The following is a 21,588-nucleotide window of genomic DNA, read 5'->3' as shown; positions in this document are numbered from 1 at the left end:
TAGGTGACTTCTGAAGGCAATTGGTTCCGCTAGATTTTAGTTAGGGGTATCAGAGAGGGGCTGAATATAAATGCATGCCCCACTTTTCAGATATTCATTTGTAAAAAAAATGTGAAAACCATTTATAATTTTTCTTCCACTTCACTATTACGTGCCATTTTGATTTGGTCTATCACATGAAATCCCAATAAAATACATTTAAATTTTTGGTTGTAACATGACAAAATGTGGGGAAAGGGGTATGAATACTTTTTCAAGGCACTGTAAGTGAATGGATGTACTTGCCTATACTTGTGTAAACGCTAATGCTTCTTTGAATCAGCATATACCCGCACATATTGCACACGTATTTCCCATTTACAACACTTCACCATTCAAGGAAAACTCAAAATGCCTCCTATTGCTGTCTGTGACCTCATTGCTTCCTGTCACCAGGACAGGAAGCGAGAAGAAATACTATAAAAATTTGTCTGGATTTGGACTTTGAATATAAAAGAGAAATAACAATTGTATAACAAATATGTTACTAAGAGAAATGTGAAAAGGGTGCATTAAATTCAATCTGTACTTATGGAGGGTTGTTGAGAAGCAGGGTAAGCAGAGATCTTGTGTGTCTTGTAGCAGACCAGCTGAACTCAGTACCTACATTTCTGATTTGGCACCAATAATTTAATGTGTTGAATCTTGCCAACACAATTTATATAATTTATACTGTACTGTATATTGCAGCAAAGATTTGTTAGGGAAATTTACCACTAGAGTACCAGCCCATCATAATACCCTTTAATTACTGTCCATTTCTCAGTTCATACAATAGTGTACCCAAATATATTTTATTTCATTTTTGAGCCATATAGAGCTTTCTTTCTGTGGTATTTAATAACCAATAGTTTTTTTTAATTATTTTTAACGATTTAGAGGAAAAATATAAAAAAAGTTGAGAAAAATACGTTTCTTTTTTTCGGTTATAAAACATATCAAATAAAAATGCATGGATAGTACAAACAACTCTAAAGTAATCCTGTTTTGGAAGGTAAACACCCCAAATTTATCTCAATTGCTGCCGCAATTTTTGGAAAAGGAAGAAACATGCTGGTTTTGAGATGAGGTGGTTAAGGTTCGCTTAGCATTTAAAAGTCACCCATTAAAGCCAAGTAGTAACAATAAATTTCCCCCTCCCTATTAGTAGTCTGTGACATTTTAAACCCTTATTCATTGGTGGTCAGTAGCACTTTAACCCCCCCCCCCCCCCCATCCTCCTATGATCCCTTCCTATCTGTAACCATCTTTCCTTTTTTTGCGAGAGGAAGGGGAGGGATGAATGTTTGTAAACACAGTGTTTACACGTGTGCTTGGGTTTCATCACAGGGTATAGAGCCACTTTCAGTGGCTCTGTGCATTTTGCCTGTGATGTGTGCTCGTTTACAGACATTTAAAGGGTGCACTAACAGGCCATTTATGTTTTTTGCTACACTATTTGTAGACTGTGTTCCAGAGAATTGTCGTTTTTTTTTTACAATAGCACAGTATCAGGGTGGTTCAAGTATAACAATTTATCACTTGTATAAGCAATACCACCAAATCAGCATGATAATAACACAGTCAAATACAGTCCTCTTTCCTCTTTTTTCTTTAAACAGTCAAATACAGGTTTATGATGCTGACAATGCATGTTATCCTATAAAATGTTACAAAATATCCTAGCATTGATAATCCAATCCCAAGGGCTACTATCCCAATAATCAGGAGCTGAAAACAATGCCAGGAGAGGAAGAGCTGCAAGCTTTAGCTCTACATAAATCTTTCAATGATTAGACTGTTTTCCTACAAATGGTTATGGTCAACCAGAGTTCTTTTGAAGTCATTACTACTGCATTTTTTTATGGCTGGAACAAGCCTTGTCTCTTCTATAGCCTTATGTGTACCTCTGAACTACACTGGTCAAGATCCTGTGTGTGCTATGAGGTATCTCATTTTGCCTTCAGAGCCAGCCTGAAAGCCATGTGAAATTTGATCAGTGCTGAATTTAGATTTTGTGTTGCACTAGGCCTCAAGTGTAAACACAGAACCTTGTAACTCTGCACCAGTGTAGCTCTATCTAGCCACCACAGTTCTGCCGGATCAATGGAAGGTCATCATATACATGCATACAAAAGGTGAGCAAGCAACATAAACCAATCACATGGTGCTATTTGAATCGTAATTTGCCTTGGACTACTATGGCCCAAAAATAGCCACTGGAAACAGTTCTTGGCAATTTTAGTAATAAGACCTTGGCTTCATTGATTACCGAAAAGACCTCAGTTATGTCCTTAGCCTTCTTGGCTAACAACGCTACTAAATAGTCTTCTATAAAAAGATTGGAGATAGTTTACAAATTGTACCTATGCCCACAACCTAGGTGAATTATGCTCACATTTTGAATCCAATATTAGATGTGTAAAACACTCTGGGTCTAGGAAACCTTGTGTTCTCAGAACATCTACTACTGGACAGACCACTGGCTCTCAACTCTGCCCATTAGAATTTGTATGTTTTTTCTTTCTTTACTATTCAGAAACAATGATCTAATATGGTCTGTAGAGGGATGCAAAGAAACGATAGCATTCTTGCATTGGCATTGCTCCAGTGATTCCTTGATGGCATTATCAGTTTATTGAATGCCTTGAGGGGTTCTTTAATTTCAGCTGTTTTAACAATTAGAATTTTGCTTATCAGTTTGGTTTAAAGGGTGAATAACGATAGATTACAAAAAATGGAGACTTAACTAAAGCAGATCTATATTTGCGTTTTGAAGAATTCACCAAAAATTCTACAGTAAAAGATGAATGCATACATTTATTGTCACAAAAACCATTATCAAAATAAATATATGATCCCCAACACCACTGTACATTGGTGTGCTCAATGCTCATCTCTGCAAACCAATTCTGAGCAAGTAAAAGGAAAACAAACATCTAAAAGGATGGCAAAAACTATAGGTGCTTAGAGCCCTGTGTCCTTATCAAGAAATAGAACTGAAAAGGTAAAGGGTTAAATTTGTAGATACATTAGGTAAAATAACCCCTCCACTCTGACCATATGCAAATATGCAGCCCCAATGGACTGGGCTTTTATCCGTGGGGCCACATATTTGCATATTTAATCCAGATGAAGGTTTGATCTAGGTCAGCCCCAGTGTTAGTGGTTGGGTCAAGGTCAGGGTCAAATGTGAAGGTCAAGGTCAGGGTCAAAGGTCAAGTTCAGTTTTCTTTTTGGTGTTTTTTTTTCTTTTTAATTAGTATTACTGTCAGTTAGTGTCAGTGTGTTTTAGGCAGGATAAAAACAAAACAAATTGCGCACTATTGTTTCTGGGCTACACTACAGGTACAAACAACAACTAACATACACATATGTGGCATCGCTGCAATCATCATGAGCAGGAGAATTTATTATGGGTTGTTCTTTGGTGGTAGTTTATGGTAGTAGCAAGAAATATACCGTACATTTAAAAAAAAACAAGGTATAATCCACCTGGATGCACAAAGTAGTTGTGATGATATGTCAATTTTTACTAACACATGTCAAAGTTGCAAAATTACCCTTAGGCACGAAGGGTTTAAAGAAATTATGTTTTTTAAATGGAATATTTTTTTTTTTTTTAAACATTATTCTGCCCCAAATGTGATATTTCAGCTATAGCTGGTGTGTGGCAGGCTGACTTGCAAGCTGGGTTTTTTTATGTCTAGAATGCCGTTTACACACAACCGGACTTTCCGGCAGGCTAGGTCCGACAGACTTTCGGCGGAGTTCCAACAGACTTTCCGAATGAATGGACATGGCCACACACAAACGGACTAAGTCCGTTCGAAAATTCCGTTTGTTTTGAACATGATGACGTAAGACGGGACTAAAAAAGGAAGTTCAATAGCCAGTAGCCAATAGCTTCCCTTGTGTCATATTTGGTCCGTCGGACCAGCATACAGACAAATGGTTTTCCCGATAGCAATTGAGTCCGTCGGACAGATTTGAAACATGTTTTATTTCTAGGTCCATCGGATTAGCCCACACATGATCGGATTGTCCGACGGACTGATTCCGTCTGACCTAGTCTGCCGGAAAGTCCAGTCGTGTGTACGTGACATAAGGGAGTCTAGTGGATGGCAACATTGGGTTTCATAGGATATGTAGGAAATTAGCAACTACCAAAACAAGATGGACTGCATCTTTAAATAAGTGATCCAGCCTGCTAACATGACCTAGCAAATTCTCAACCAATAAACCCTTTATAGGGTCAAACCCTACATTTTATAAAATGGATAATTCAGTATACCATGCAAAATTATGCCAAGAATTTACCATAAAAATAAACAAACTACTCATTTACCCATGTCCTTGCTATAGTTTAGCAGTTAGTACAGTTTTGCAATGAATAGAAACTCTGTTCTGGCATACAAGAACATATTCTATATTCCCAGTCGCTACACTTATACTGTTTCCACATGTAGGAATGTGAAGCAGAGTAATGGCTGTATTCTTTTTTTCACACTGATAACTTTCAATAGGAATTTCTCAAAGGAGTACAGGGCTCGTACTCCAATTAGTAATACAGTCAAGGATTTATAACTGTATAATGAAGGCCCATTCAGCCTTGTTTTATTTAATGCATGATAATGATTTGTAGGCAAAAATCCCATTAATTTACAATGTTTCTAGTTTATGTCTTCTGTATGTGTTGCAGCCCATTGCACATGCTCATGTAGAATATGTGTGCATTATTATTATTATAATTAATATAATATTATTATTTTTTATGTACATTGTTGCACATGCATAGGTGTAAAATTACTTTAAAATATATTAATTTGATCTGTAAATGCTGACTTATTTTTTGCCTTATGAAATTATTCTGTCCTGAATGTTTACAGTGTCAGATGTTCTCGCAATTACTATGTATTATTTTCAGTGAGAAATATTCTCATTGTTAAGTATTGTTCAATGGAATGTATAGTGTTTTACCACATTCTTCCCTCATTTGGCCCTGATTCATAAAACTGCTAAGTGGTACTTAACACATGATAAAATTGCCTTTAAATATTGGTGTCTTATGTTATTTTAGCATACTTTAGGCACGATTTTGCTTTTTTTTTTTTTTTTTAGGTAATGATGTAGATTGATGAACCAGGGTCTATGCTCAGGAATCAAAAAAATTGAATATTTTATTATGTTAAAAAAATATATATTTTTTCTTCTTTATTTAGTCAGGTATATATGAAGCCCTTTGCACCTAAGGGTAAAACAAATGTTAATGCCTATGCACAATTTTGCAACTTTGACATGTGTTAGTAAAACCATATTTATCATCACAACTACTTTGTGCAGGTGGATTATACCTTGTTTGGGGCTTTCATTTGGTGGTAAATGGTAATGATATCTTCTGATTTTATTTATTATCAAAGAAAAACTGTCCCAAAATTATAAAAAAAAATATTTTTTTTAAACTTTGGCTGTATAGTTACTACCATAACTTATAACTAAAGAAAAACCCAAAATAAATTCTCCTGGCCAGGACAATTTTAGCGATACCACATATGTGTGTCTCCCAGAAGACATCGGGGGGGGGGGGGGGGCGGAGTTGGGGTCGGATGTGGCGTAGATCACTGTGGTTTATGCGGCAATCTTTTCCAGAAGTGGGAGCAAATACCTGTATTAAACAGATATCTGCTCTCCCCTTCCCCCTGAAAGGTGCCATATGTGACACCGGGGGGGGGGGACCGGATAAGCGGAAGTTCCATTTTTGTGTGGAACTCCGCTTTAAGGATGTGCTTTAGCCCACCCCCCCAAAGGAGTAGGTCTTCTACCCTGACCCCGGGGGAAAAAGGCTCCTGATGAGGACATAGGTTTACATGGTCTGCCTGACCAGAAGGCCTGGCAGACCCCATTCTCCATGGACAGCTGCAGCAATCCTCGAATACTAGGTCAGGGGAGCTCTCCTGAAGAGAGACCCCCCCCCAAAGGCAGGGGAGGAAGGAACCCGAGGGCCACACATCCTCCCCCTAGACATCAAGGTAAGCCCGAGGACTCACACCCTTTATCCAGCAAAGAAAACACACACAAAAGTGAAGAAGTGACAAACATGGGAGAAAAATGAATAAAAATAATAAAGTGCCCGTGCCAAATTGTGCACTAGCCAGGGCCTGAGGCCTGAAGCCAGAAGGATCAGCCCTGAAGGCTCAGTGCAAAAAAAGTGTTTGGTTTTGTGACCATGTCTTCTTTTCACACAGTGGGTTCCCACGCCCATAGTGTTACTAAGAGCACCTCCGGGGTGACCTCTCCTAGAGGGCAGAAACACCACGGACGGTCTGCTTTCCCAGCCCACGGCCAGACAAGGTAAGCAGCTTGAACCAAAAGGTACTGGACTCTTCCATCTTTCCCAGGAAATTTACTCCAGGCCCCCAATTACATTTGGGCGCTCCAGTTTCAACTCCTGTCTGTACTAACCTTCCAGGCCCCCATCAATCTAGCAGGGTTGCATAGTCACCACTACAACCCAACCTGGTATGTGTCAGAATGATAAAACAGCACCCCCACTGGAACATTGATAAGTACAGACACTACACTTGATCTTAGCCAAAAGGCCCAGAAGCACAGTGACTGACCACTGTGATAGCCAAACAGAGGCCATCACATCGATCAGGTGACCCGGAACCAGGAGTTCCAGGTACCAATTGTTAGGATGAGACCCGGGGCTCCCAGTGAGATCCGAGTCTCTATGCTGGGAGCGCGCTCTGTGACGCATTCCCAGCACCCAGCACAAACACAGAAACGCATATATGCAGCTCCACGGAAAAAGCCCAGTCCAGTGGAACCATATACATGCGTACTGTCATTGCGAACGGGTTAAATGTTGCAAATAAATACTTATTTGTTTTACTATTGTGCAGGAAACAGTTGAAAAATGTGAGCCTGGTACAACTTCAGACAGCTGTTTACTGCTGTGCTTTCAATACAGACCTCAATAGCAGGACCTCAGGTTGCACATGAACAGCAGAATGACCCAGTGGAGAGATGTCCCCATTGTCTTTCCTGTAGTGATGGTGCTGTCTAGATCTTCATTTTACTGTAGCAATTGACGAGAACAGTCCTAGCAATGGACTTTCGTATTAGGCAGCCCAAGATGCAACACACACACTGTGAAGCATGGAAGCACATTGTAATAAGTGTTGATGTGTAAAGTGAGGAATTTATTGTTAGTTTTCTTTTTTTTTCCTGATTGCTCTCAGTTGCCATTTTGCAACATTTCTTGTCTAAAATAAATAAACTTTTTAATTTTGACAGCTGCCACTCTCTACGATGGGAACACAATAATAAAATGGCAAAGGTTCTAACCCTGAAAAAAGATTTGGCTGGAGTTACTCTTTTAAGCTGCCACTAACTCATTTTTTTAGTACAAAACGCTATTGAACCTCTCTCAGTAACGTCCACAGGAGCAAGGAGAGTGTATGTGACCATTGGGTTTCAGACCAGGTTCTCCAGAGGCTTTAGTGAGGGGACAGAACCAGAAGTTAAATAGAGCTGATTCAATAGAAAAAACAAGGCTTATTCCTATAAAAACAGAAGGTAGAAAATTAAGCTAATGTAAAGTAAGCATGGTAGGTGATGCCATGCTAAAATTATGCCTGTTAGGTATGGAGTTTACCATTCTGATGAATATGTGTTTTGCCCAGGCTGGTCAAAACAACAGGTTCAATGTAAGTGGGACTGAACTCAAAAAGTGAAGATTTGATGTTATAGAAAACAACTGGACATGTTAATTTTGCATAGCTAGTATTCTAAATAATTACCCTTTGTCTAGAATTCCCACTGAAAAATATCAGTTCCCTTCCTGGTATGTGAGCCTTCTAGCTGTATATCTGCTGGCACTGCTGCTTTTGACTGCTATTCTCAGGAGCTATGGAGTGAGATTTTGTGTTTTCACTACTATACTGCTCACTGTTCTCCCTGCTGGAGGCTCTCATGTGAGGAAGCAAAACTGTGACATACCAAAATGACCACCTACCTATAGTACCACTCCAACCAGCTGCTGATGAATAACTTACCAGACTAAATTCTACTTTGTCAAATGATCCTTTTAATATCATAAAGTCCACATACATTGATTCATATCTCTCAAGCAGCGATGAATGGGTGTGGGTTTAGCCTCTGAAATGCTTTCGCTTGCATACAATCTTCCTTCAGTTTTTACAATGGAATAAACTTGAATTTGGACTTTAACATAACAGTTGGATACTTCAATTCCAAATGCACATGGTGCAGAACAAGGCATGGTAAATCAGTAATGGATGAAAGGTGAGCTGTGAGGAGACCATGGGCAATACTGCTGAGCTACAACTATAGATGGCCATACTGTGTAAGATTCCTCTTATTCATCTCTGCAAGCCCCAATCTAAGCTAACAGCACAGATGGAAGACTCTGCGGTGACAACTATTGTATCTGACAGCTGGCACCCGTGGCTGTCACACTAATGCCCTGTACACACAGTTGGACATTCTGATGACAAAATCCGTCTGATTTTTTTCCAACAGATTTTGGCCCAAACGTGTCTTGCATACACACGGTCAAATTGTCGGAAAATCCAATCGTTCAGAATACGGTGACGTAGAACACGTACAACAGGACTATAAAGAGGGCAGTAGCCAATAGCTTTCATCTCATAATTTATTCTGAGCATGCGTGGCACTTTGTTCTTCAGAATTGTCTACACACACACGATCGGAATTTAAACGATCGGATTTTGTTGACAGAAAATTTTAGATCCTGCTCTCAAACTTTGTGTGTCAGAAATTCCGACGAAAAAAGTCAGATGGAGCACACACACGACCGGATTTTCCGACACCAAGATCCGATCGCACATTTTCCATCGGAAAGTCCGACCGTGTGTACAGGGCATTACAGTGGCTGCATCTAATCGGACGCAGATGCTGGTGGTTCAACAATTTTCCTCCCAGCTCCTATAATTTTCCCATTAAAGGGTGTTGGACAGAAGGATGCTGATAGGGTCAACTACAGCTTGAATTTTGCCGAATTTCAGATGTACCAGCCAAAATTCAAGCCATGGGTGACCTTGTTGGTGCCCTCTTACCCCATATCCTTTAATATGAAAATTATTTTCATGCTGTATGACCAGTTTCTGGCCAGATTTGGTAAAAACATGTTGACAGCCATACAGTTTTTGGCCTGTATTTGCTATGGATAAATAAACTTGTACTGTGGATTTCCTGAAAAATGGTGACTACCTTTGTTTGCATTGTGCTGCATCTTTTAAGGAATGTTGCCCTGCACCACCTGCAGCACTTTGCCCTCGGTTTGTCTGTTTTTTTTTAGCAGTGGTTTCACAGTTCAGTTGTTTATAAATTACCCTTCCTCTCTCCATTGCTTATACTTATGTTCTATTCAGTCCCTTTCAACCTGTTCCCCCGCTAGAGAAAAAAGACCTTGTGTTAATTCCAAGTCAGCATAGTAGAAGGAAGAGGAAAGCCCCTAAAACTAGAAGGAACAAGGTACTTCACATTGCTTCAGGAGGTGGCCAGAGTAACAAAATAGCAAAGGGAAGGTGAGAATAAGCAATGGAAGAGAGTACAGTTAATGTAATCTTTTTTAACATAGGTTTGGACAGCAGAAGAGAAAATGGAAAAGGCATGAGAAGGTACGATTGATAGCATTCTATTCTGTACAGAGTGAATTATGAGCTCACAGATGATAAAGGGTGGGAAAAACAGTGACAGATAGGCCCCAGGATGTCCTGTCCACATCTTACCCATAGCTAGAGAAAACTTTTATGCTCACAAGTTTGTTATATCGTATATGATCGATAAGGTAGCAAGGGGCACTGCCTCCTATTTTGCGCAGGGCCCAGAACAGCTTAACTACACCTCTGTATTCAACTTTTTTTTTTAAGAACGATTACTTGGATTGTCACTTTTTCATGTGGTCTTTTTATTATGCTAGGTGTCGGATACTCTGTCCTAGCTCCAGTTACTCCACACTTGTCACAGCTTTATCTTAGTAAGCATTTCTTTTTTTGACACTGAAGTTGGACAGATAATCCATGAATCTGAAACCCTTCACATTCTGGTAAGTTAATGCTAATGAATAAGGTGTTAAGTAATTTTAAACTTACTTCATTTTATGTTAAAATTACACCTCTTGTCTTGTCAATGACAAGTGTGTTTGTAAAAATCAGCATTGCGAGCTGTTTTAAGGGATGATTGATTGTTTATCAGTTTTGGGTGAAAGAAATGTGGGGTTGATTTATTAAAATTGGACAGTGCAAAATCTGGTGCAGCTGTTCATGGTAGCCAAACAGCTTCTAACATCAGCTTGTTCAGTTAAGCTTTAACAATAAAAACCTGGAAGCCTGTTACTATGCAGAGCTGCACCAGATTTTGCACTCTCCAGTTTTAGTAAACCAACTCCACAACACTCACCCCTTGGTTTGTGATAATGGTTAGTTCCCCTTGGGGATCAAAACTTTGCTCCATCTCACAGTCTGTTCCTGGTGTCCTCATAAAAATAGCCCAACATGAGGATCTCTGCATTCAATGTATAATTATTTTAGTTGTAATAACTATAACAGTTGATTATATCTGGTTCACATGACTACCGCTCTCCCTTAGTTTCCAGCTTCAGCTGGGTTTCCATTTTGCATGTACATGGTACAGTATTTCCGCTCTTAAATGTGCACAGTCAACACAGACAGCATGACGATGATGTAGTGCTAAAGATCCGGGGTATGTCCATGACTTCCTCGGCTAAAAGGAAGGGGTTGGGCAAAGCTGGGTGTCATTCAACTTAGAAGTTGGCAGCAGCTAATGATATATCAAGACTCAGAGTAACACAGTGCTATGAAGAGGGTAAATATTATCGTGAAAGCTATAAATAAAATTCAAATTGATTCTACACAGTTAACATAGCTGAAAGTGGAGTTGGTCTTTAGGTTATGGTGAAATCACAGAACGTGGCATAAAATAAAGAGAGCTAAGTTATAACTGCAGAGAAAAGGAAGGAACCAGGATATCTGTTAAAAATCCTCCCTACTATCACTGAGAGTTGTAACAATCTAGCAGATGACTGACTACATCTACATTCAAAATGAAAAACATTTGAAAAAAACTGATGCTCTAAAAGATAATTGTAAGTTAAAACAATGTATATTTTACCAATTTAACATGCTAAGTATGCAGAGCAGCCTTTCTCTACTATGTCACCCTGGAGAAGACTTGAAAACTTGAAATCTTTTTCAGGTCTCAGACAAGCTCTGATAAAATTAATTCATAAGGGGTTACTGGTTCAAATCCCAACCATGACACTACCTGCCTGGAGTTTGCATGTTCTCCCTGTGCCTGCATGGGTTTCCTCTGGGTACTCCGGTTTCCTCCCACCCTCCAAAGACATGCTGGTAGGTTAATTTGGTTAATTGGCTTCTCTCCAAAATAAATTGGCCCTAGTGTATGTGTATGGGTGTGGGTTGGGGACCTTGGATTGAAAAAATTGACGGTGCTATATGGGTACCTTAAATAAATAATAATAATAATAGATGGGCATCTTGATGGGACACAATGTATAGGGGTTGTGGACATGCACCCACACTCACTCAGGTTAAACTGGATGGACTGGTGTCTTTATTCAACCTTACTAACTATGTAACTATGGGTCAAAGGGAAGAATGTCCCTTACCTTGGTGCTCAGTGGCATTAGACACAAATCAAGTGGGAGGTTATTCAGGCAGAGCATAAGGAACTCCTAGCAAACCCCGAAGAAACCCTAGGATTCCATGGAACCCTGGATGAGAATGACTGATGTAGAGAGATGTTCAAATACCTTACAGAGCATAAATGGCAGTTCAGGATTGGCCAGTGTGCTGCTTCCTGGGTCTTAGCAAACAGGTAGCAGCTTCATTCTACCCCTATCATCCATTTTGCATATACAGTAGGAAGATGGGGTTTGTGATGTACTGACAGGTTGGGGTGAAGCTGCCTACTTGCTAAGGCTTAGGACTGGTTCCAAACTAGTATTTATGCTACATGGTGATGATGTGGATATTATTTATGTATGTCCTACACACCAGTTAAAAGTACAAATTAAAGCACAATTTCAGGCAAACTCTTTTCTTTTACAAAAATTGGCTAGAACGGCGAATATGTTACAGCCTTTATCAGAATTTTATTGTGATCCGCGACCTATTGAAGAAATGTCCCTTCATTTCCTGTGGGGTCAGCTGGGCAAGAAACAAAGAGAATGTCTTTATCTGGCTTCACACAACAATTAAATCACATTTTTTTAAGCGTGGGGGGGGGTGGATTTAGAACCTCTGTCACCTCCACGTCCACCAAGAATTGAGGGGAAATAGTGGCACACAGACAGAAAGCGAAAAAAAATTCTCACACAGTTTATACCCTTTCTGACTCTCCCCTTATGGAATATGTTGATTAGAGTTGGGCTTTAGGCTTTGAGATAATACATGGCAGAACCTTCCTGCCCTGTCCTTTAGTTTGTCCTCCAGGCATTGCTATAGTTAATAAGTCCACCCCATTGCCCTTTTTCATTAATATGTGATCTGAGAAGACGAGGTCTGTAAAATATGTGACACAACAGTGTCTATTAACAAGGCATAGTGAATAAAACATACTGTATGTCACGGAATTTGAGTAAGTAAATGTGTAGGGAACTTCACCCAGAGTAAGTTTTACAAACTTCAGTATCATTCAATTTCAAAGTATTAGGGGTAGGCTAGAAATTGAAATACAATGTGAAAATTAATATATGATTTTACATTTTGACCATAGATATCATTTAAGGGTTCACGTGTCCACTTTTAAATGTAACAAAATCAAAAGTGCAGCAAGCACCAATCTCTCTAATATGTCTTAATCAAAATCTACCAAACTAGAACTCTTCCACAGTGTTCTTAATCACCACTGTTGGATATCACAAAATGCAATCTCTCATCTCTCAATAGTATCCTCAGTTGAGAGCGGTGAAATCAGACCACATGGCTGCAGACCATGCTTTGTTAACCACACTAATCTGGACAAATAAAAAAGTCAAGACATGTGCTTTTTTTTCAGGCTACAGTAACAAGGCCACTTTCAATTTGCCCTGCAAGTACCGTTATCCCTAAAGAATGTTCAAATTGATATATATTTTTTTGTGTTTTAAATAAAGTAGGGAATGTTTAAGGGCCAAAACAAGCTTTTTCAATCAGGTGTGTTGTGGTAGCATGCATGTGTTGACACATTAAGGTGACATTCATTTTGCGTGGCACTCCAACGCAGTAAGGCAATGGAGCTTCAACATATATGCATTGCACCACACTGCAACACATAAAAATGCTCTACTGTGTATTGTGGAGTGCTGCGCCAGAAAAAAAAAAGATGCCTTTGTTATTTTCCTAAGCATTGGCAACCCATGAATATAAATAGACTGCCTTAACACAATGCATGTTAATATGTGACACAACATGGATTAATGTGCAGAAACTGAGAATTGTAAATGGACCCTTAGACATCTGTCAGGTTACTTCTGTATGTGTCCCATTGAGGATATTTCCCTTCATTTTCTAAGAGATTCATTAGAAGATGAGAGGAAATCTCCCCAAAGTGGGAGGAAATCCACTCTCAGACAATTGTAAGGGGAACAGGTCCCTGAGTGAAAGACTTTTTCTTCTCTATTCCTGTTCTGGTGAGAGCTGTAAAACTGTGGGTTTCAAATCACTTTTGTCACCAAAAGGTATAGTAAGGTTACGTTTTCTCAGCAAGGGTAAAAGAGTAATACAATTCTGATCAAACAAAAAAGCTTTGCCTTTTAATTAGAATACCCAGCAATTCGCATGACAGGAGATTGTGAGCTGCTCTCACATATCTCTGTTGCGGATGCGGAGCGGCTTGCGTCTTTGGTTCAGTTTCAGGGCCAAATTCAGGCAAAAATTCAGCCCTGATTCGTCCCTGAAACAGAGAACAGGGACACACCGAACGCCTGCTGCGAGCAACATCCATCAGAGGTGTGAACCCAGCCTAAAAGCTGCATAAACTTGGGATCTCTGGATCCTGCAAATAATAGTTCAACATGGTTGCGCCAAGAGCAAGAGACTTTTACATAGTAATATCTATCCAGTTACTGACAGATTTAAGGAAAACATGTTACTTTATCTAATAAGTTCAATGCTAAGGTCCACCTTTTTTTGTGTCTTGATCACAGACTGTCGTTAACATAGCTAACTGTCTGTCTGCTACTAGTTATACGTGAACATGGTTTATAAACTAAAGGGCTTATGAACGAGCTTGTGACAACAATAAAAATCCCTGTTGCCCCCAACAACCAGTTAGAACCCGTTTGGTTTCAACTCTATATTGAAAAAATGGCTTATTAGCATACTTTTGAAAGGCCTCTGCAGTCTCTTGCCTTAAACCAGACCTTAGCGTTATAAATGTGTATCTGATAATGTATCGCAACATTTTGTTAGTATCAAGGAACCTAGAGTCCTATAGCATGTTGCTGAGCTCCAGCAATCAAAGAATGCTAGCCCAAAGTCCTGCTCCTGGGCAAACTATGACAAGACAATGGAACAAAAATATTTCTGTACTATTCCACTTAATGTAGTATTTGCAGCTAACAGCCAATCACTTTGAATACATTTTCAATTCATTTAATGGTCCTAATTGGTGCTGTGCGGCCAATAAGAAATTTTACATTTCCACCAGTCAAATACCAGTGTTTCCAGACTACCATTCAAGTTTGCCTTGATATATCCTGTTAATGTATAAGCTTCTTCAAAATGAACCTACTTAATACATTCATATAGGCAGCTACTTCAGAATTTGAAGATGAAAATAAAGACAATAAAGATTAAAGTAAATCTTTTATGGAAATGTAAGGATGACGTATTTACTATTTCCCTCCATCCCTCCAATAAATACCACAAAGTTAAAAATATTGTGAGTAAAAAAAAATACTAACTATAATGTGAGTATATTTGACTTCTTTTTCACCGTTTTTTTTATTATAACATTGCATTCTTAATACTGAATGTATATATAGTACATATCACATTATCCTACATATCCTAAAAGTAAGTTGTTTATTACTTTAAAGAGAACCTGTAAGGATAGAAGTACAAGGGCTGCCATTCCTGACTTGATTTTAAATAAATAGACTGTCCTTGCTTTCTCAACTAGTGAGTGACTTCACTGGTTACATTCTTGTTCCCAGCCAGTAATTCTCTAAATAAGCTAAGATCAGGGTGACAGCCCCAAAGCCTAAATCTTTATAAGTGAAGTTTACAATGACAGTTTCTCCATTTTTCCCTTCATAGGTTCGTGTTAAGGTGTTGTGGGTGGAGACATGTAAATTATACTTCCATGTCAGAGTAGTCAACTGTGCAGGAAGAATTGATGTAACCTTTAACTGTTAAAGATTTCTAATGGAGACATGTAAATAATACTTTCATAACCTAATGTTCAGTTGCACATTAAGAATTGCTGGTCAATAGAAGAGGTTTGTCCTAATATGTATTATTAATCCATCTAGTTTCGCATTCGTTTGCCACTTTTTGGTGGGAGCTATGATATACTGTAAATATGAATTAGAAATTAATTAGAAATAAAACTTAATTTAGTGGTAGAGAATAAAATTATAACACTTACCGGTAAAGACAGATCCCTTTCATCCCGGAATTCAGGTAGTGTTTCTAAGCAGAAAATTACTATGGAGATAAGGATGACCATAACAGAAATAATGGCAATTATTCGGGCTGCAGATGAACTGTCAGGGTGTTCAAACAGGAGCCAAACTTGCTTCATGAACTCACATTCCGGAAGAAGTCTCTCCTCTTCTTTCGGAAAGCCCTCATCTTCCCTAAATTTACTGATCACATCATCTCCAAGCTGGTAAAACATCAGCTCCTCCATAAAGACATCTAGGGGTACATTGGCAGGCCGACGTAGGCGACCTCCTGATTGGTAAAAATAAAGTATTGAGTCAAAACATGGGCGATTTCGGTCAAAGAAGTACTCGTTCCTCAAGGGATCAAAAAAACGCATTCTTTGCCTTGGGTCTCCCAACAAGGTATCGGGAAACCGGCTTAGTGTCCTTATCTGGGTCTCAAACCTCAACCCTGAGACGTTGATCACAATCCGCTCACAGCAGTCTTTCTGGCGACAGAGCTCATACTTCTTCTCATGGGGGACTATCATGAGATTGGAACCCCCAATTACTTCCTCCCCGTTCTCCATAACTCAGAGCAAACTAAGATCCTCAGGGTAGTCTTAACCACAGCGATTTCTCCATAGTCCCCTAAGTCCTGGCTTTGTATAGTCTTCTTGTTTCAAAGTTTTCACATTCTCTTTTCTCAAATTCTTTACTTTCCTATCTTCGGATGGCAGTGTCTGTCCAAATTTTCTCTCTCCTCAGTAAGGAGGGATGAGCTTACAGATCATGTTTGATTGGCTTTGCCGTAAAAGTTTATCTTTCCAACTTTTCAAACTTCTCTTATAAAGTTCCAGAGGAGATTTCTTTCATGCAATGAGCTTACATACCAGCCTTCTCTCTCAAGCCTTTTCTCTCTGTTTTGTGATTGTGACTGCCCTGCTCTAGGGATTAACGTTATGTCACATTCTCTCTCTTTCTCTCTCTCTGTCTGTATACTTCTTTCCAGACCTTCATACCAATAGCAGCACTTCACTCTGTGCTGTAAACACGCACGCTGAGCTCAAGGTATCGAGTTCTCTTAACTGCATAAGCTAACAGTTCCATGCAAAATAAAAATACACATCTGAGGCTCCTCCCTTTGCTAATGTCCAGGAACTCACTGAAGGCTGTAGGTCAGCCCGGCCCAAAGAGCATCACTGTGCAGCCACTAAAAATAATATCTTGCTAGCTAGTCTTCTTATAGCAGACTGCTGATGAGGTGTTAGACTACTTTCAATAGTCCTATGCTTCCAATACATGTGACATGTTGCTGGTAAAACAATACATGCAATATGCTAGCTTGGAAGGTCATGGTGCACTACAAACCCATAATGACATACCATATTTGTGCATAATATCAAGAGTATCTAAAGCCAAAACTTATTTATTTTTAGTTTTGGATAGAGTGGTGGGTTAGAACCCTTGTCATGTGTCTATTGCTGACCATGTCCCTAATATGAATATAGGTGAATTAGGGGGAAAAAAATGTTGAATTGTCACTTTGGGGAGGTTTCCTCTTAATTCCTTTTGTGTCTACACAATTGTAGAACAAGATGAGTATTTAACATTTCCTACTTTATCTAAAATTATAAAATGAAAACGTTATTGCTTTAGGTATACGTTAATTAAGTTAAAGGGGCGTTCCAGCCGCATTTTTTTTTTAAATCAGCATCTACAAACACTGTAGCTGATGACTTTTAATAAGGACTCTTACCTGTCCAGCGAGCCTGCGATGTCGCCCCCCCGAGGCTGATCCGTCCATCGGATCGGCTGTTGATGCCGCCATCTTGACGAAGGGAAACAGGCAGTGGAGCCTTGTAGCTTCACTGCCTGTTTCCTACTGCGCATGCGCGAGTCGCGCGGCACTTTGTGAATGGCCCCGTTGTTTTCTGGGGGACACACATGTCCCAGAAGGCAACAGGGCCGCTTGCCAAAGAGGAGGAAGCGCCGAGCAAGAGGAAGAGGCAGATTAGGAAGACTGCCTAGCAACAGGGGTTTCTGGTAAGTTTGATTTTTTTTTAAGAATATTAATGCTATTTTTTATTTTAGGATGGCCCTCCACTTTAAGTAATACTCATTTCCAAATTTTCAATTTCCAAATTCATTTTCCACTTTCAAAACTCTTCCAAAATATATTGAAGAAAATTACATGATCCAAAAGGTCATGAGAAAGTGCAACAGACTGATATTCACTTTCTGTTAGATGTTGGGGTGTTTTAACCACTTCAGCCACGGAATGTTTTACCCCCTTATTGGTCAGGCCACTTTTTTGAGATACAGCACAGTGTTAATTTAACTGATAATTGGGCAGTCGTGCGACACTGTACCCAAATAAAATTGATGTCCCTTTTTCCCCACAAATAGAGCTTTCTTTTGGTGGTATTTGATCACCTCTGCAGTTTTTATTTTTTGAGCTATAAACAAAAAAAGACTAGGAAGAAATTCCCACGCCCCCGGCTCACTGAGACTTGGTTATTTTACAATAATTATATGCTTAGCAGAAACACAAGATCACTGTGTTCTTCCCTGTCAGAACGGGGATCTGCCTTGTCCCCTCAAAATAACACACACCACTGGCAACAAAAGTGAGTGAGTACACTCCTAAGTGAAAATGTCCAAATTGGGCCCAATTAGCCATTTTCCCTCCCCAGTGCCATGTGACTCGTTAGTGTTACAAGGTCTCAGATGTGAATGGGGAGCAGGTGTGTTAAATTTAAATAACTCAACACACAGCCATTAACCGCTTACAGACTGGAAGATTTGGCTGCTTAATGACCGGGCTATTTTTTGCAGTATGGCGCAGTGTCACTTTAACTGACAATTGTGCAGTCAACGTCCTTTTTTTTTCACAAATAGAGCTTTCTTTTGGTGGTATTTGATCACCTCTGCAGTTTTTATTTTTTGTGCTATAAACAAAAAAAAAAGTGACAATTTTGAAAAAAAAACAATATTTTTTACCTTTTGCTATAATAACTATCCCCAAAAATATTTTTAAAAACACATTCATATATATAATATATATATATTTGTGCAAAAGTTATAGTGTCTGCAAACTATGGGAAAGATTTATGGCATTTTTATTATTATTTTTTTTTTTTTTTTTTACTAGTAATGGGGGCGATCTGCGATTTTTTGCGGTACTGTGACATTGCAACGGACAAATCAGACACTTTGACACATTTTTTGGTTCCATTGACATCTATACAGCGATCACTGCTATAAAAATGCACTGTTTACTGGATAAATGTCACTGGCAGGGAAGGGGTTAACACTAGGGGGCGAACAAGGGGTTAAATGTGTGTTCCCTGGGTGTGTTCTAACTGTGGGGGGATTGGACTGACTAGAGGAAGAGATATATCGCTGTTCCTACTTAGTAGGAACAAACGATATGTCTCTTCTATCCTGACAGAACAGGGAATACACACACACACACACACACACAAATCTGTGTTTCTGATCTCGATCAGGCATGACTGGTGGATATTGCCCACTGGCTGCACATATTGGGTTCCCCGCCCTGCAGTGGGCGTGCACGCGCCTGCAATCACCCTTAAAACCTACAGACGCACCCATATGGCAATTAGCGGGAACGAACCACTTTGCCGCCGTATATCGTATGTCGACAAGTGTTTAATGTCTGAACTGATACAGCAAAAATTAGTACATGTCCAAATTGTGCCGAATCAGCCCCCCCCCCCCCCCCCCCCCGTATAATGTGACTCATTAGTGTTACAAGGTCTCAGGTGGGAATGGGGAGCAGGTTTGTTAAATTTGGTTTTGGTTATCTCTCTCACTCCCTCATACTGGTCACTGGCACCTCATGGCAAAGAACTCTCTGAGTATCTGAAAAAAGGAATTGCTGCTCTATATAAAGATGGCCTAGGCTATAAGAAGATTGCCAAGACCCTGAAACTGACCTGCAGCACAGTGACCAAGACCATACATAGGTTTACAAGGACATATTCCACTCAGAACAGGCCTCGTCATGGTTGACCAAAGAAGTTGAGTACACATACTCAGCGTCATATGCAGAGGTTGTCTTTGGGAAATAGACGTATGAGTGCAGCCAGCATTGCTGCAGAGGTTGAAAGGGTGGGGGGGTCAGCCTGTCAGTGCTCAGACCATACGCCGCACACTACATCAAATTGGTCTGCATGGCTGTCATGCCAGAAGGAAGCCTCTTCTAAAGATGATGCACAAGAAAGTCCACAAACAGTTTGCTGAAGACAAGCAGACTAAGGACATTACTGGAACCATGTCCTGTGGACTGATGAGACCAAGATCAACTTATTTGGTTCAGATGGTGTCAAGCATGTGTGGCTGCAACCTGGTGAGGAGTAAAAAGACAGGTGTGTCTTGCCTACAGTCAAGCATGGTGGTGGGAGTGTCATGGTCTGGGGCTGCATGAGTGCTGCCGACACATGGGAGCTACAGTTCATTGGGGAAACCATGAATGCCAACACGTACTGTGACATACTGAAGCAGAGCATGATTTCCTCCCTTTGGAGTCTTGGCTGCAGGGCAGTATTCCATCATGATAATGATCCCAAACACACCTCCAAGATGACCACTGCCCTGCTAAAGAAGCTGAGGTAAAAGGTGATGGACTGGCCAAGCATGGCTCTAGACCTAAACCCTATTGAGCATCTGTGGGGCATCCTCAAACAGAAGGTGGAGGAGCGCAAGGTCTCTAACATCCCCCATGTTGTCATGGAGGAGTGGAAGAGAACTCCAGTGGCAACCTGTGAAACTCTGGTGAACGTTATGCCCAAGAGGGTTAAGGCAGGCCCATCCCCAAGAGGGTTATCCTGACTATGTCATATGAAGTCTGGTCAGGATAACAAGCCGCTGCGCACTCCGGAGGTGCGCATCACAGCGATCGTTGTTGTGGCCTGTCAGTCTAACACACCGCAACTCCAATCTAGGTAAAGAGTCTTTGATAGAGACTCTTTACCACATGATCAGCCGTGTCTAATCATGGCTGATCACGATGTAAACAGGAAGAGCCATTTATCGGCTTTTCCTCACTTGCATCTGACAGATGCGAGTAGAGGAGAACCTATCGGCTGCTCCTCTGACAGGGGGGTCTGAGTTGATTGTTTTTCAGTGTAGCCCCCCCTCGGATGGCCACCCAGGACCACCAGGGATGTAATGTTTGCCCACATATGATGCCAATGTGTGCCCACCGATGATGCCAAAGAGTGCCCACCAGCAATACCTGCCAGTGTCTCCTAATCAGTGATGCCAATCAGTGCCATCAATGTCACCTATCAGTGCCCATCCATGCCCATCAGTGCCACCTTTTAGTGCCCATTTGTGCTGCCTCTAAGTGCCCATCTGTGCCACAGATGAGTTCCCATCTGTGCCATCGATGAGTGCCCATCTGTGCCACTGACGAGTGCTCATCAGTGCCACCTTATCAGTGCCCAGCAGAGCAGCCTCATCAGTGCCCATCAGTGAAGTGAAAAAACATACTTGTTTACAAAGTTTTATACCAGAAATAAAGAAAAACGTAAAAAAATAAAGTCTGTATTTTTTTAATTTGTTTAGCCAAAAATAAAAACCGCAGAGGTGATCAAATATAAACTAAAGAAAGCTCTATTTGTGGGAAGAAAATGATAAAAAAAAAATTGGGTAGCATGACAGTGCAGTTGTCCTTTAAACAGCAACAGCGCTGATAGCTGAAAATTGGCTTGGGCGGGGGGAGTATCCTGTATTGAAGTGGTTAATGTTGGTCTAATATACATGCTCATCAATTGCCGTCTACCAGTGCAGCTTATCAGTGCTGCCTATCAGTGCTCAATGCCTATCAGTGCCACCTATCAGTGCCCATCAGTGCAGCATATCAGTACCCATCAGTGCTC

General features: G+C 40.2%; 1 protein-coding gene across 1 annotated transcript in view; it reads right to left on the bottom strand.

The window, feature by feature from the left end:
* Positions 1-16,773, bottom strand: part of KCNA7 (potassium voltage-gated channel subfamily A member 7) — an 85,236-nt gene extending 68,463 nt beyond the window's left edge. Inside the window, exon 1 of the mRNA XM_077457498.1 lies at positions 15,682-16,773. Within this exon, the coding sequence (XP_077313624.1) occupies positions 15,682-16,269 (588 nt within the window). The 5' untranslated portion in view covers positions 16,270-16,773. The remainder of the gene's footprint in view (positions 1-15,681) is intronic.
* Between the last annotated feature and the right edge of the window lie 4,815 nt (positions 16,774-21,588).

This window comes from Lithobates pipiens, unplaced genomic scaffold (genome assembly GCF_037356315.1).
Source record: "Lithobates pipiens isolate NorthernLeopardFrog02 unplaced genomic scaffold, aLitPip1_a1.2 Scaffold_27, whole genome shotgun sequence".
NCBI classification, from domain to species: domain Eukaryota; kingdom Metazoa; phylum Chordata; class Amphibia; order Anura; family Ranidae; genus Lithobates; species Lithobates pipiens.
This window is presented reverse-complemented; position numbering and strand designations above follow the sequence as displayed.